Below are 15,333 nucleotides of genomic sequence, written 5' to 3' on the forward strand. Positions count from 1 at the left end.
GAGCACATATTCACTATAGCAGCGAAATGAGAGGGCGTGCACCCCACGCTTGTGAACTGCTTTACCCGCAGATGGAGAGTTTGGCTGGGAAATGGAAGTATTGAAGGGGAGCTATTCTTAATTGATTCGGTGCAATGGAGTGTCCTTCTAATGGAAGACAAGGCCTTACTCTAAAACACATAATAAGATATAAGCTACTGAACAAGGGTTTTATCGTGTCCTTCAATGTGGTGTTTCATGGAATTAACTACCAAGATGCCTTTTTTACCTTTACACAACTCTGGAGGCAGGAGGGGCCATATCCAACAATGTTCATCACCATTTCCAATATAATACAACACAATCAAAAAAATGCAATCCTCATATCCACAACAATATATAATATATAATATATATATATATATATATATATATATATATATATATATATATATATATATATATATATATATATATATATATATATATATATATATATATATATACATATACATATACACAGTCATGTGAAAAAGTAAGTACACCCCATGTAAAGTTTTGACTTTTTCTACGTCTATCAACATACAGCGATTTGATCTTCATTTCAACAATATTGATAGATAAAGGTGATATAATATAACAAATATCATGAAACATTTACATTTTGTAGTCCATTGTATAATTTAAATAAACATAAATGCAAATTTCGCATGTGGAAAAAGTAAGTACCACGGCAATCTTCTCCAACCTAAAACAAAATGGCCTGTTTTGGCCAAAATAACCCACTCATTCTCTGCAATGCAATGCCATCTGCACTCACCTGGCCCAAACTTTGTTCAGACATTGGGGGGGGGGGGGGGCGGGGACGGATGAAGCCTTCCCCTCTCCATGCACAATTTTGTATGACATCGTCATGTAATCAATGCAAAAATGGACAAATTACCCTTCTACACATGTACTACTGGTTCCGAAGTCCTATAAACGACATGGAACACAAACGCAAAGTGATAAGGCCTTAAAATTCTAACTACTGGTCCCCTGCCCAAAAAAGCATCGATACTCTTGATGATCAATAGCATACGGCCCACTTACCCAACTGTTCCATCTTGATCAGCAAACCAGCTTTCCTCAAGGCACTTGGCGTTAACTCCACACCAGCTTTCGTCTGCACACAAAACAACAATTTGAGACAAACACTATGCATTCACCTCCTCATTTTCCCACAACTTCTCTTACCAATATCCAAAGCCAATTTTTTCCTGATTTTGAATTCCGAGATCCTTATTGAGGCGCATCAAGGATAGATCTGATATAGGTTGGCGGAAAGGAAGACAGCATGATGTAGGATCTTGGAGAGTCGACATTGAAGACATCGCTTGACCCAACGGCACACTTCAGCATTGATGCGTGGGCAGACATAGCGCTTGGTGACGAGTCGCTCAAATACCCAGGCGAGCGAGCAGGTGAAAGTGTCGAAGGTGGCGAGCGAGCAGGTGAAAGTGTCGAAGGTGGCGAGCGAGCAGGTGAAAGTGTCGAAGACTGGATGAAGGAATGTCAAAGAAACAAAAGTGCGTGGCTCGCCCGTTGTCTATCCCTGGGAAATGTAAGTGAACCAGTTGCAGACTGTTGACGGTGGAGCTCCATGTCCGCCCGTTGTGCTGCTACAAGTGCATTAAAATCGATGGCCGGTGTGTTCGTAGGAGACAACGCCAATATGTCAATGTATGAGAGGGAGTAGGCCGCCAAATTTGCGATTCCTTTGACCTTCCAGAGGTCGATGGTGAATTGTGAGATAAAACCGAGTTGGCGAAGCGTGGAGGAGAGCGAGTCCAGACGGGTGGATCGAGCGAAGGTTCAGGGTTTGTGTCAGGACAGAGAATTGTCTGGCCTCTAACAAGTGGCAAAAGAGCTTGATGGCGAGGGTACAGTGTGGAGGGAAAACTCAAGGGTCTTGCCCCTAAAGACCACCTGATACAAAGGTTCATTGAATCGTTTTAGTAAAATATCCATTTACAACCTTTGGTACCAACATTACTATCTATGTGTACACACAGGAGAGAAGGAGCACGATGCCATCAGAGTCCACTCTGCTTTGTGGTCTTCGAACACACCTTTTATACATTCATGATTTCACAGGTGGGAGGGGAAAAAGAAAAAAAAACACACGTAAGCCCATCCCCCATAGGTGAAGTAATCAAGACCATTCATTGCCCATAGGTGGGAGAGGACACGTCCATCCCCCATAGGTCAGGTAAGCAAGACCATTCATTGCCCATAGGTGGGAGAGAACACGTCCATCCCCCTTGGATTACAATATTTACAAACAGTCTTTTCAACTTGCATTACTGTGATGTAGATAACTGGGTCAATTACCTCCGAGGAGTTAACAACATTTGCTCAACAGCACCCACTGAGTTACTTTGACCTTTGGAAGAGTTACAATGAAACAGAGTTTGTTTAGCCAAGGACAAGGCCGCAATGCAAATGCAGGGTATTGTGTCCATGGAGATTACCAGGCACCATGGAAATGGCAAACACGTTTTTCAAATACTAATCAACTTCTCTCCCAAGGTCAGAAGAACAACACCTGATGTGTTCTGTTTCTTAAAACTCTTTACTTTGAAACTTCTCTTTACCTCAATATCTTTTTTGCTAACTTACTTATTTGAACTCAATTAAAACATTTTATATCTATCTATGTCTCTATGAGTATATTTTAAAGGTGAAACATAAGATTTCCCGAAATCATTATTCCACATCGTACAGATGAATCAGTTTGTAACATTGGGAAGACTTTATTCCAACATCCTGTTTAAAAGTACAGAATTAAAATTTTAAAGCACAATATATATATTGTTACGGATCTCAGAGACGGCACTCCCCTTAGCAAGGGGGGGTTAATCCCCTTGGCCTGTTAAGCTGGCCGTCTCTAGTCCTGGTACTTATAACGCTCCTTTGCGGGGTGAAATTGGTCATGGTTATTGGTCAAGGTGTTCTCCCGAATACCTGTACCAATCCCTCCGCAAAGCAGGGAGAGAAGTACCGCTCGAACCACGGACAAGATGGTATTTGCCGAGCGGTTTAGCAATCCGCGATTCGAGCCGTTAGCAATCGACTAACCCGATTCTGAGCGTTGGCCAAATCGTGCCACAGGTACCAATGGGAAAAAGACTAAAGCGACCGGATGAGAGGATGCCAAAGAACCAAAAAGTGTAAAGGAAGAACACAGGTTTATTTCTATACTAAAAGAGGAAACGAAAGAAGGGCATTTACAAGTAGGAACACTACTACCTGGACACTCTACTCTGGACATGCTGCTTCTGCTTTCTCAACAATGGATGGAGGTCCTCAATGCCAAACAGGAAATTAGAGCAGTCTCCCTTGACATATCACGTGCCTTCGATACGGTCTGGCACCCCGCTCTGCTCACCAAACTCTCCTCTTTTGGTATCCATGGAAATCTCCACGCATGGCTGGCGGACTTCCTCTCTAGTCGTAGTCAACGTGTGGCCCTGAATGGGTTTCTCTCATCTCCTCTTCCTGTTCAGGCTGGAGTTCCACAAGGCAGTGTTCTGGGCCCTGTGCTTTTTCTGGTCTTCATCAATGATCTCTCTGACTCTCTTGAAAATCCTCTGTATCTCTTTGCTGATGACTCTACTCTCTGTCGCTCCATTCTTCATCCCTCAGATCGGCAGTCTGCAGCCTCCTCACTCTCTGCAGACCTGGACAAAATCACAGACTGGGCAAACAAGTGGAACATGTCTTTCAATCCTGACAAATCTCATACTCTTACGATGTCTCTCCGAAAAGACCGACTGGACAACCCTCCCATCCACTTTCTGAATAATCCTCTCCAAGAAGTTCTGTCACTCAAACTTTTGGGTCTCACTATCTGCCATGATCTTTCCTGGGAAAACCACATTTCAAATCTGGCATCCTCCGTCGTGCGAAGTCCTTCCTTGGCACACCTGAGCTCCTCACCACATACAAGGCTTTCATCCGCAGCTCAATGGAATACTGCTCTCCCCTCTGGGCTGGTGCTCCTGCCTCACACCTAGCTCGTCTTCACGCTGTTGAAACCAAAGCATTCAGAATCATTGGAATCTCCCGCGATAAAGCTAACTCCAAGGGCCTCTCACTCACTCACCGCAGGCAGGTTGGTGGTCTTTCCGTCTTCTACAGACTCCTCTCTGGCCTTGCCCCCCCCCCCCCAGCTCTCTCTGGGCTCTGTCCCGCAAATATTCCTAAAGGTCGCACAAGATCTGCCTGCAACCCTCTTATGGTCAAACTGCCAAAATCAAGACTCTCTGCTCACCTTCACTCCTTCATTCCTCTTTTCTCCCACCTCTGGAACAAACTCCCTCACTCTCTTCAATCCCACTCCACCCTCCAGGTCTTTAAAACAGCTGTTCACCACCATCTCTTATCTTCCCCCATCCAAAACCTTGATCTTTTCTACCCCCGCTAATTTCACCCCAATTCCACTTTTTTGAAATACCAACTTCTGTCCTGGAAGTCCTTGGTATCCTTGTGTTTTATACTTCTCCCTCCCCCCCCCCCTTCCCACGCCTCCTCCCCCCAAGCCCTCTCCCTTCCACACATCTCCCTGCTCTCAAATGTTGTGTTTGTGTGCTTCCCCTTCTCTCCCCATCTTGTTTTCCACTCCCTCTTTTTATATATTTTGTTTGTCTGGTTGATTTGTTTGTGAAGTAAATGTTAGCTCTTTCACGAGCCTCGATTCAGTATACAAAAAAAAAAAAAGGAAAAAAAAAAGGAAAAAGCAGATACACAGGGCAAACCTTAAAACAGTCTTAATTATCAACGCCCAGGACAAACACACAGACTTACACGAAAGGTGAATAGCAGGCAGGAATGACTGGAAGGAATGAGAAGGCCCAGGCAGACGGTAGGCGTCGAGGTCCGGCTCCAGGAGTCGACTCGCGTCGTGGCATGAAAACCCTGGCAGGCAGCGAGCGCGTATCGTTAACCGCGAGCGGACGTTGCATATAGCGGTGGGACTGGGATGCTCCGTATGTAATAAATGGCTCGTGCCAACGCTCTCTCTCTTGAACAAGATGGGGGAGATGCCAGTTCGTAGCGCACTCCAGCTCCTTCTCTTCTCATCTGTACCTTCTCACTCATCTCTCTCAAGCAGTCCCTCGCAGACGCTTTTATTGCTAGTGTCGAAATCAAGCCGCCGGCTCCGATGACACGCCTACCGGTTGGCTCACCGCGGCGCTGGTTGGCCGGCAAAGGGCTCGCTGACTCCACCTCTGCTGATGCGTCGACGTGCCACACCTTGTTCTGGTGGCCCCGCCCCCTTCTTCCTCGGCTTCAAACTGCATGGCTTATGGCGGCGTGGTGCCAGTAAACAGCCCAGTGCAACGGCGGCGAACGCTGCTGGCAAACTAAGTACTGGGGCCGATCTTATTTGATTAATGCAACGCAGATTCAACTATTGGGAACAGATCCTTAACTGAAACACATAATAATGAAATAACTACGGAGAGGTCCTATGGTTCGCTACATGTTGTACATGGACTAACTAGGGTGCGATCTTTAACAAGCCAATTGATGGGGATATTTACAGGGGAACATTTATAAGGGAAACATTTACTAAAATTTACTAGTGAAGGTTCTAAAAACCGTAACAATATATTGTTGCGGGTTTTGCGAATCTTGTTGTAAATATCACCCTGAGTAGTGTAATGATTCCTTCTAAATATCTCCGTTTTGTGTGTAAAGGTCAAAGGTCATCCTCTTAGTTAGTCCATATACATGCACGTAGGCCACCATATACCCTTCTAAATAGTTATTTCCTTATTATGTGTATTAGTTTAAGGCTGTGTTTCCCATTAGTTGACTCTGCATTGCATCAAATTGAAATAAGACAGATCCCCTTTTAAATTCCCTCAAAGCCTCCATTCCCAAAGCCTCCATTTCCAACCGCATTGCCAACTGCATTCGCCCTCCATTGAGCACGCGGTCAGTCCGGAGAAGAAAGGCGTGTCTCCGCCCCTCGTCATCGGAAGGAGGAGTGAGCCAGCCCCGATCAACCAACCAAGCACGAGGGGTTTGGCTTGAGAGGGCGGAGAAAGAACGATCGGGGAGGTTCGCAAAGATTCGAGGGTGTGGCCTATATAACCCGTCACGCGACGCCCCCACCGGAGATGCGTCAGAGAGTTGGCAGTCCACCGGGAGAGAGTTGAGTGGTTGTTGTTGAGAGTTCAGTGGAGGAGTGAGCACTGCGAAAGTTGAGGAACAAACCGCAGCTTCGAGACCTCCGTAGTCCCCCCCCCCCCCCCCCCCTGTGACACGCAGCTTTGACCCGCTGCTACGAAGAAACGCCGCCGTGCGAACGGGATTGAGAAGGGTCGGCGGCCGCTCACCTCGAGCCTTGTCGTTTGCACGAACCGGACCCGCATCCTTCCAGCTCTGTGGACCACCTGAACCTTCCTCCCCTTCCAGCCATTCGTGCCATTCATCCCTATCATCATCCCCCCGTGTAAGTCTGACTGTCGTCCGTCTTCTGTGTTGTCCCGGGGTATAAGTTAAGCCTGTTTAGATAAGTTAGTATTTGCACTGTGTCTTCTGATCCTTCCATCCTTTCTGTCTTTATTTTCGTATCTTTCCTTCTCCTTGGTTACTTTTGGTCTTGTACATAATAGTTAGTAATAAATCCTGTTCTTCCTACCTTGCCTTCTTTCCTTTACATCCGTTTCATTTTCGTGATTTCCCCATTGGATACCTGCGGCACGATTTGGCCAACGTTAAGAATCGGGTCTAGTTACTTGCTAATGGTTCGTGCCGCGGCTGCTAATCCGCTCGGCAATTAACATCTTGTCCGCGGTCGCGAACGAGGTTGCTCACCTGCCTCCCCAGGAGGGAGCTGAGCAGCTTCAGGAGCGGAGAAAGCCAGTGAAAAATAGAAGGGGGACTAACCCCCCACCCCCCCCCTAAGGGGAGTGCCGTACTCCGTTTCCGTAACAATATACTGTATAGGGCATATATATATATTGTTACGGATCTCAGAGACGGCACTCCCCTTAGCAAGGGGGGGTTAATCCCCTTGGCCTGTTAAGCTGGCCTTCTCTAGTCCTGGTACTTATAACGCTCCTTTGCGGGGTGAGATTGGTCAGGGTTATTGGTCAAGGTGTTCTCCCAAATACCTTTACCAATCCTTCCGCAAAGCAGGGAGACGAGTACCGCTCGAACCACGGACAAGATGGTATTTGCCGAGCAGTTTAGCAATCCGCGATTCGAGCCGTTAGCAATTGACTAACCCGATTCTGCGTGTTGGTCAAATCGTGCCACAGGTACTCAATCGAAAGAAAGGACTAAAGCGATCGGGGGAGAATGAAACCAAAAGGGTAAGAAATAAGACATTTATTAATTATGTACAAAACCAAAACCAAAGGAAGAGGAAACGAAAGTAATATACAGGACGAAGAAGAAGAAGATACACAGGGCAGCCTTAAACAGTCTTATATTATACCCCAGGACAAACAAACAGACTCACACGACAGGGAATGGCAGGCAGGAATGACTGGAAGAGGGAGAAGGTCCAGGTGGGACAGCAGGGCTGGAAGGTCCGGGCAGAGGCACAGCATTGAGGTCCGCTCCAGGTCCACGCTCCGGGCTGGAAGTGAACAGCCAGCGGCATCTTCTGGTCTCGTATCTCACACGGTCGGACAATGCGTATAAAGCGCGGGATTGTCGCCGTCAAACGGACCCACTCTCCTCCTTACAATGCTCCGTATCCTCGTCGGGGACCTCACTCATCTGCCGGATCACGTCTTCTCCGTACCTTCTCACCCGACTCAGGAAGCAGTCCCTCCCAGCCGCTTTTATTGTCCGTGTAGAAACCAAGCCGCCGGCTCTGATGACATGCCTACCAGTTGACTCATCTCGGCGCTGGTTGGCCGGCAAGGGCTCGCTGACTCCACCTCTGCTGACGAGTCGACGTGCCACACCTTGTTCTGGTGGCTCCGACCCCTTCTTCCTCGGCTTGACCGCATGGCTTATGGCGACGTGGTGCCAGCAAACCGCCCAATGCAAAGGCGGCGAACGCTGCTGGCAAACGAAGTACCACAATTTGGAGAGGGAGAGCGCAAAATGGACGGAATGGGGCCTATCTTATTTGATTAATGCAACGCAGATTCAACTATTGGGAACAGATCCTTAACTGAAACACACAATAATGAAATAACTACAGAGAGGTCCTATGGTTCGCTACGTGTTGTACATGGACTAACTAGGGTGCGATCTTTAACAAAGCCAATTGATGGGGATATTTACAGGGGATCATTTATAAGGGAAACATTTACTAAAATTTACTAGTGAAGGTTCTAAAAACCGTAACACAATATATATATATATATATATATATATATATATATATATATATATATATATATATATATATATATATATATATATATATATATATATATATAATATAATATATATATAATATATATATAATATATATATAATATATATATATATATATATATATATATATATATATATATATATATATATATATATATATATATATATATATATATATATATATAATCGAACTAGATTCACTCGTATTCATAAATAAATATGATCACAGTACATAAAATGACACCAAATTGATTTACTATTGGCTTGGTTCGTAAGCAAGAGGTGGTTTGACATTGCTTTTATAGAAGTTTCAACAGTACCAGAAGACTGCACCGTTTCCCATCCTGAGAGATGATTAGGTGAGGCATCATTTTAAAGAGGATGCTGGCGATAGCTCACCTACTCTTCACGAAAACATATCATCTCCTCTTTTCCCATCAGAAAACATTGTAGAACAATTATTCTGCTTATAATCCTGGATTGATGACGATGCCAAAATCCTGGATTGATGACGATGCCAAAATCCTGGATTGATGATGATGCCAAAATCCTGGATTGATGACGATGCCAAAATCCTGGATTGATGACGATGCCAAAATCCTGGATTGATGACGATGCCAAAATCCTGGATTTATGACGATGCCAAAATCCTGGATCGATGACGATGCCAAAATCTTGAATCGATGACGATGCCAAAATCCTGGATCGATGACGATGCCAAAATCCTGGATCGATGACGATGCCAAAATCCTGGATCGATGGCGATGCCAAAATCCTGGATCGATGGCGATGCCAAAATCCTGGATCGATGGCGATGCCAAAATCCTGGATCAATGACGATGCCAAAATCCTGGATCGATGGCGATGCCAAAATCCTGGATCAATGACGATGCCAAAATCCTGGATCGATGACGATGCCAAGATCCTGGATCGATGACGATGCCAAAATCCTGGATCGATGACGATGCCAAAATCCTGGATCGATGACGATGCCAAAATCCTGGATCGATGACGATGCAAAAATCCTGGATCGATGACGATGCCAAAATCCTGGATCGACGACGATGCCAAAATCCTGGATCGATGACGATGCCAAAATCCTGCAAACGGGTGAAGAGGAGACAGACGTCGGAGTTGCTGATGTTCTTCTTCTGTTGCACTCGTGATTAGAATATCATCCATATACATATAGCGGAGGTGTCATCCCCAGAGAACCAGACTCATGAAAGGTTGAAAGGTTTGTGCCGAATTGCCGAGGCTGAATAGCATTTTAACAGGCTGAAGAGCGTGCTCATTGCTATTTTCAGGATATCATCTGGATCCACGGGAATCTAATGGTATGCCTGAACGACATCGACCTTGCAGAAGATCGCAGCACCATGGAGTGCAGCCGTAGAATCCTGAATGTATGGAATGGGATAAATGTCTGGAACATTCACGTTTTTATTTAGGACTGGTAATCCATGCAAGGATGTCAAACCTCAGGTGTCTTTTTGGGTACCACGTGCAGCAGTGAAGCCCAACTATTGGACAATGGACTGACGATCCCAGAGTGTTGTAACATCAAACTCCTGGCGGGCGATACATAATTTTTAATCGGATGCTAGTCATTTGGCCTTTAGACCATCTACAAATCACCCCGATGACTCAAAAGACCACAATGATCCAAAAGACTATCCTAATAGGATGTAAAAAAACTCGTTTGAGCAGCAGTACACCCAAAGGCACAACAAGGTATGTAGAGTAATCCACTGGCACAATTGCAGAAATTTCAATGTTAAAGTTACACAAAACTCATGGAAACATGAACCACTACAAGGGCACTCGGTACACAGCATACCTCCGCCAGGCTGAACTGTTTACGTTTTCTATCCACCGATAGGCTGCTTCTGGATCCGGCATGAACCAAAAGCTAATCGGCTTGTTCTTGTCATTTACCCAACTTATCCACGATTTTTGTCACGACTTATCCACAAAGTTTTGTCACGAGTCATCTCCAACTTTTTGTGATATCATGCTACATATCATTTTTGGCACGATCACTCAATGATGAAGAATCACAAAAAAAAACAAAAAAAAAACTCTGGTCCGGATCCACATCTGCACCAAAATCTAATCGATTCGTCATTGTCACATTCCTAACCTCTCTGCCAAATGTTGTCTGAATCTATCCACAACCTTTTGAGATATCTTGTTCACAGACAAACAAACAAACAAAAACAGACAGACAGACAAAGGAGAAAACACAACCTCCATCCACCTTCGGTGACAGACGTAAAAAGCAAGCATTGAAAATGAGGACCTCATGCTCACATACGACCTGATGATTCCATGAGCGTGAACATAGAAAACAAAGCATTGTGTCCGGACATTGTGCTCAGGAACAAAAAGGAAAAGACAACATTGATGATTGAGATATCAGTACGCAGAAATGTTGGTCTAAACTGGATTGATGACGCTATGATTAAGCGCCATGAGGGTCGTTTACTCTGCTTGATGGGGCTATATAAGACTCCTTTATTATTATTATTATTATTATTATTACTAGGGCATGCCCGTACTATATCTATATCTAAAATTATATCCCCCCCCTCTATTTACATGAAATGGTTTGGTCCAAAGCGAACGGCTTGCGAGTACGGTGACAATCCCCCCCCTCTATTTACATGAAATGGTTTGGTCCAAAGCGAACGGCTTGCGGAGTTTGGTAAAGAAATCGCCATCGCGTGCACAAACGCGCAGGAAAGCGAATGAATCGCAAATTCGTTTTTATTAGTTTTAAAACATAGTTTAACGCCAACATAGTTTGCAAACGTGAAATAAATGAATACGCTCTCAAATGTGCCGTCCGAGGCAGAGTGTGTCCGCCACGTTCGGCACACGCGATAGTTCGCTGCTCTCTGATTGGTTGAATCGTTTTTTGGACATAGCTCGGTAAGTAATTGTCCGATTAATATGAAACCTTGAAAAGGCACATCCTCGGGTCCCCAGCAATATACCTGGCAAGTTAAAAGTATATCGGACCCGTGGTTGTCGAGAAACAGCGGTCACAGACAAACAAACGTACAGAGATTACTGGAATTATAGATAGACTAGGGCATGCCCGTACTATATATATAAGCTAGGACGTGCAGACGTACAAACGTACAGAGATTACTGGAATTATAGATAGACTAGGGCATGCCCGTACTATATCTATATCTAAAATTATATCCCCCCCCTCTATTTACATGAAATGGTTTGGTCCAAAGCGAACGGCTTGCGAGTGGTGACAATCCCCCCCCCTCTATTTACATGCAATGGTTTGGTCCAAAGCGAACGGCTTCCGGAGTTTGGTAAAGAAATCGCCATCGCGTGCACAAACGCGCAGGAAAGCGAATGAATCGCAAATTCGTTTTTATTAGTTGTAAAACATAGTTTAACGCCAACATAGTTTGCAAACGTGAAATAAATGAATACGCTCTCAAATGTGCCATCCGAGGCAGAGTGTGCCCGCCACGTTCGGCACACGCGATCGTTCGCTGCTCTCTGATTGGTTGAATCGTTTTTTGGACATAGCTCGGTAAGTAATTGTCCGATTAATATGAAACCTTGAAAAGGCACATCCTCGGGTCCCCAGCAATATACCTGGCAAGTTAAAAGTATATCGGACCCGTGGTTGTCGAGAAACAGCGGTCACAGACAAACAAACGTACAGACAGACAGAGATTACTGGAATTATAGATAGATTAAACAACACAGAAATCAAGAAAATGACCAAATACCAGGACCTCAAAAAATTAGGTCACGAGATCTTGGAAGCTGAAGAGCATCAAAATTGTACCAGTGATAATTGGAGTAACAGGTATGATGAAGAACCTCACATGAGATTTTGAAAACCATCCCCGGGAATATTACCACAAATGAACTACAACTGGAGGCAATCCGGGGTTCGGTGACGATCCTGAAAAGAGAACTTGGAACAAAATTCTGAAAAAGTTGAACAACTTTGTCCATGAACAGTGATCCCTTACCGAAGAGGAGGGGGATACTTTGGGTCCTGGGAGGACTCCGTTCCACCTCCTGAAACCCATAAAATTGGAGATCACAAACAACAAAACGCGCACATATACACACATATATATATATATACACACACACACACACACACACACACACACACACACACACACACACACACACACACACACACACACACACACACACACACACACACACACCTTTTCTAGGGATAACCATTTTCATGGATGTGGGGATGGTTTCACATGATCATTTCTTGTGATCGTCCCGACCTTGTTTACATACTTTTTAGAGCAACATCCCTCCATTCCTTTACATTTAAAAAAAAGTTTTTATTACTTGTTTCTCTACTTTTTTTTAGAAATATATATATATATATAGATGTTCTGCTACAGATTTTACAAACTTTATAGAGTGTTCACACCAGTGGCGTACTGAGGATGTCTGGCGCCCATGGGCAAAACATAATTTTGTTTACCCCTGCTTGCACCTCCCTCCCCAAAATCCCCAACTCCAGTCGCCATAGGGCGTAGACATAGGGAAACTAGGATCTTTATATTACTCGTAAAACATCTATTCATTGACCATTGGCCACTCCACTCGATACCGTATGCTAAAACAAAGATGAAAGGAACACTAAATGGCAGTTCAAATATTTATTGAATTCAGAGTTGGAGGGGACAATCCCCTGTTCAGGTTGTCTCGAGGATGACAGGGCCCGGTTGCTAGAAACTCGGATGACTTAACCACTGGATAAGAGCTATCCTGTGGTTAAAATTCTTATCCAAAGGTTAAATATCTGACGGATAAAATACGGTTGGATAAGGGGAAGATAGCTATCCCCAGGATAAAGCCTGGACAAGGTGTGGATAAGCTTTTAATTGGTATATGGCATCCTACAATGCATTGCACTGTCTCGTCTGCTTGCAAACCAATCATGACAGCTGAAAAAAAATCTAACTAGAAAGAGGAAGGCTAACTTTAGGCCTACCAGATGGGGATATATGCTGTTTCTGGCTACAGAACAGCATATAAAGCTCAGTTCGCACCTGCCCTATCATCATGTGCATACCTGCCATATCATCATGACCGTACCTGCATAATCATCATATAGTGTCGACCGATACTGCATTATATTGCCGTGATCAGGAATGAATATCGTTGTTTTGTACCGGTATGCACTGCACACTTATTCGCTGGTGTGATGACGCATGTCGATTGATTATTAGAGCGGCATTAAAGATGCTGCATATCTATATGATATTCTCCGTAGGTGATTCTGTCCTGTCTGTGAAACATCTGTCCACGGGAGTGACAACACCATTTTGAGGGGAGGGGCTTCAAAAACAAATCACCACCATTTTGTTTCCTCGCATAGCTTTGAGGCCTCTTTCGTTAGGCCCGCGGTGTCTTCCTCTCTCTCTCTCACAGTTTTATTTCAACACTAATTCGATATCTCATTTCATTTTTAACAGGCGCTAACATAGTTTTATACTCGGTTGCAAAAAACGGAAAGGAAATTCAATTAAAGTTACCGTTTATAGAACTAAACGCATTTTTCGAAGGCCTGTAACATAAAGGCCATCCACTGAGTCTCCCTCACGGCTTTATCTCGACTCTAATTCACCATCTGATTTCATTTTTCACAGTCAGCCTGGTGTTGGCTTAGCGGTTAGGGTGCCGGCTTGGGATCCTAGGATCCTGGGTTCGAATCCCGGTCGATCGCTGAATTAACGCCAGGGGGGTTGACTCAGCCTTCCGAGGTCGGCAAATTGAGTACCAGCTTGCTGGGATGAATGATCATGGTGTGTACCCCGATTTAGAATAGGTACACCGTATCCCTGCGCATCGTAAGAGCGTGACCAAGGGTTGGCATCAGGAAGGGCATCCGGCCATAAAAACATTGCCTCAAAACAGGGAACCATGATTGTCATGGGGCCCGCAAGGCTAACCCCCGCTCAAGCGGGGAAAATGGCCTTAAAATGATCATTCATTCATTCATTCATTTCATTTTTCACAGTCGCTAACATAGTTTTAGACTCGGTTGCAAAAAACGGGAAGGAGATTTGTTGAAAGTGAATGCACAGGCAGGAAATAGTTGAGATCGGCATGGTTTATCATACACCGCCCAAATAACACAGAGAAATCTTCGATGAAAGTTAACATTTATAGAACAAAATGCATTTTTAATGACAAGGCCTGTTTAATGTAAACCAACTATGGAATACAATATTTAGAAATAACATTTGGTTTTAATCTATTTTCACTTTGTAAAGCAAATAGTTTTCGATACATGCAAGTTTAAAAATGAAGTCACCCGTGACTGATGTGCATCAACACGTCTTCGATCATAAATTACTTTTTGAAGAAAAAAAGGCACATTTTGATTACAACTCAAGCAAAGAAAACCAGGCAATGCCTGTTTCGTTCGGAGCGATTATACACCGCCCAAAGAAGATGCGTTTCGTTTCTAGAGGAAATAAAATCGTGAAATCTTTTAATAAAAATTTTTGGAGAGTTTTCGCATGACTTTTCCAGGCTGAATCAATTGTGTTCACATCCAGGATTAATAAACAAACTCCATTTCACGTGTGCATGGACATGTAATTCACATATGTAAAATCAATAAATAAACACAGACGGGAAATTGCCGAGAGATATTTTTTCGTTCTTATTTTATAAGCTATGTGCACATACACTTTAAAGTGTCAAAGAAGTTTATTTGAAATCTTTAATTTAAAAAATATCATTTTGTATGCGGTAACTGAAAGAGTAATTTTGGTTTTCGCGAGACAGAAAGGTGCAATATAATGTTCTTATACACCACCCATACGACTTTTTTCCCAGGGACTTTTCCATTTGAGCTGTATTCTTTATATAGTCGGAATGCTTCATTCTTTAGACGTAGTCACAATAAAAAGTTGCAATTAGGTACTCTAC

At 44.0% G+C, this 15,333-nt stretch overlaps 1 protein-coding gene and 1 long non-coding RNA gene across 2 annotated transcripts in view; one reads left to right on the forward strand and one right to left on the reverse strand.

The window, feature by feature from the left end:
- The window catches only part of ARG2 (arginase 2), a 90,052-nt gene that overhangs the window by 66,759 nt on the left and 7,960 nt on the right, over positions 1–15,333 (reverse strand). The window contains exon 2 of the mRNA XM_068127935.2: positions 1,072–1,144. Coding sequence (XP_067984036.2) covers positions 1,072–1,144 — 73 coding nt within the window. The remainder of the gene's footprint in view (positions 1–1,071; positions 1,145–15,333) is intronic.
- Positions 1–15,333, forward strand: part of LOC144893685 (uncharacterized) — a 43,546-nt gene that overhangs the window by 10,242 nt on the left and 17,971 nt on the right. The window lies entirely within an intron of this gene.

This window comes from Myxine glutinosa, chromosome 9 (assembly GCF_964187855.1).
Source record: "Myxine glutinosa chromosome 9, kmMyxGlut1.1, whole genome shotgun sequence".
In the NCBI taxonomy this organism is placed as follows: Eukaryota; Metazoa; Chordata; class Myxini; order Myxiniformes; family Myxinidae; genus Myxine; species Myxine glutinosa.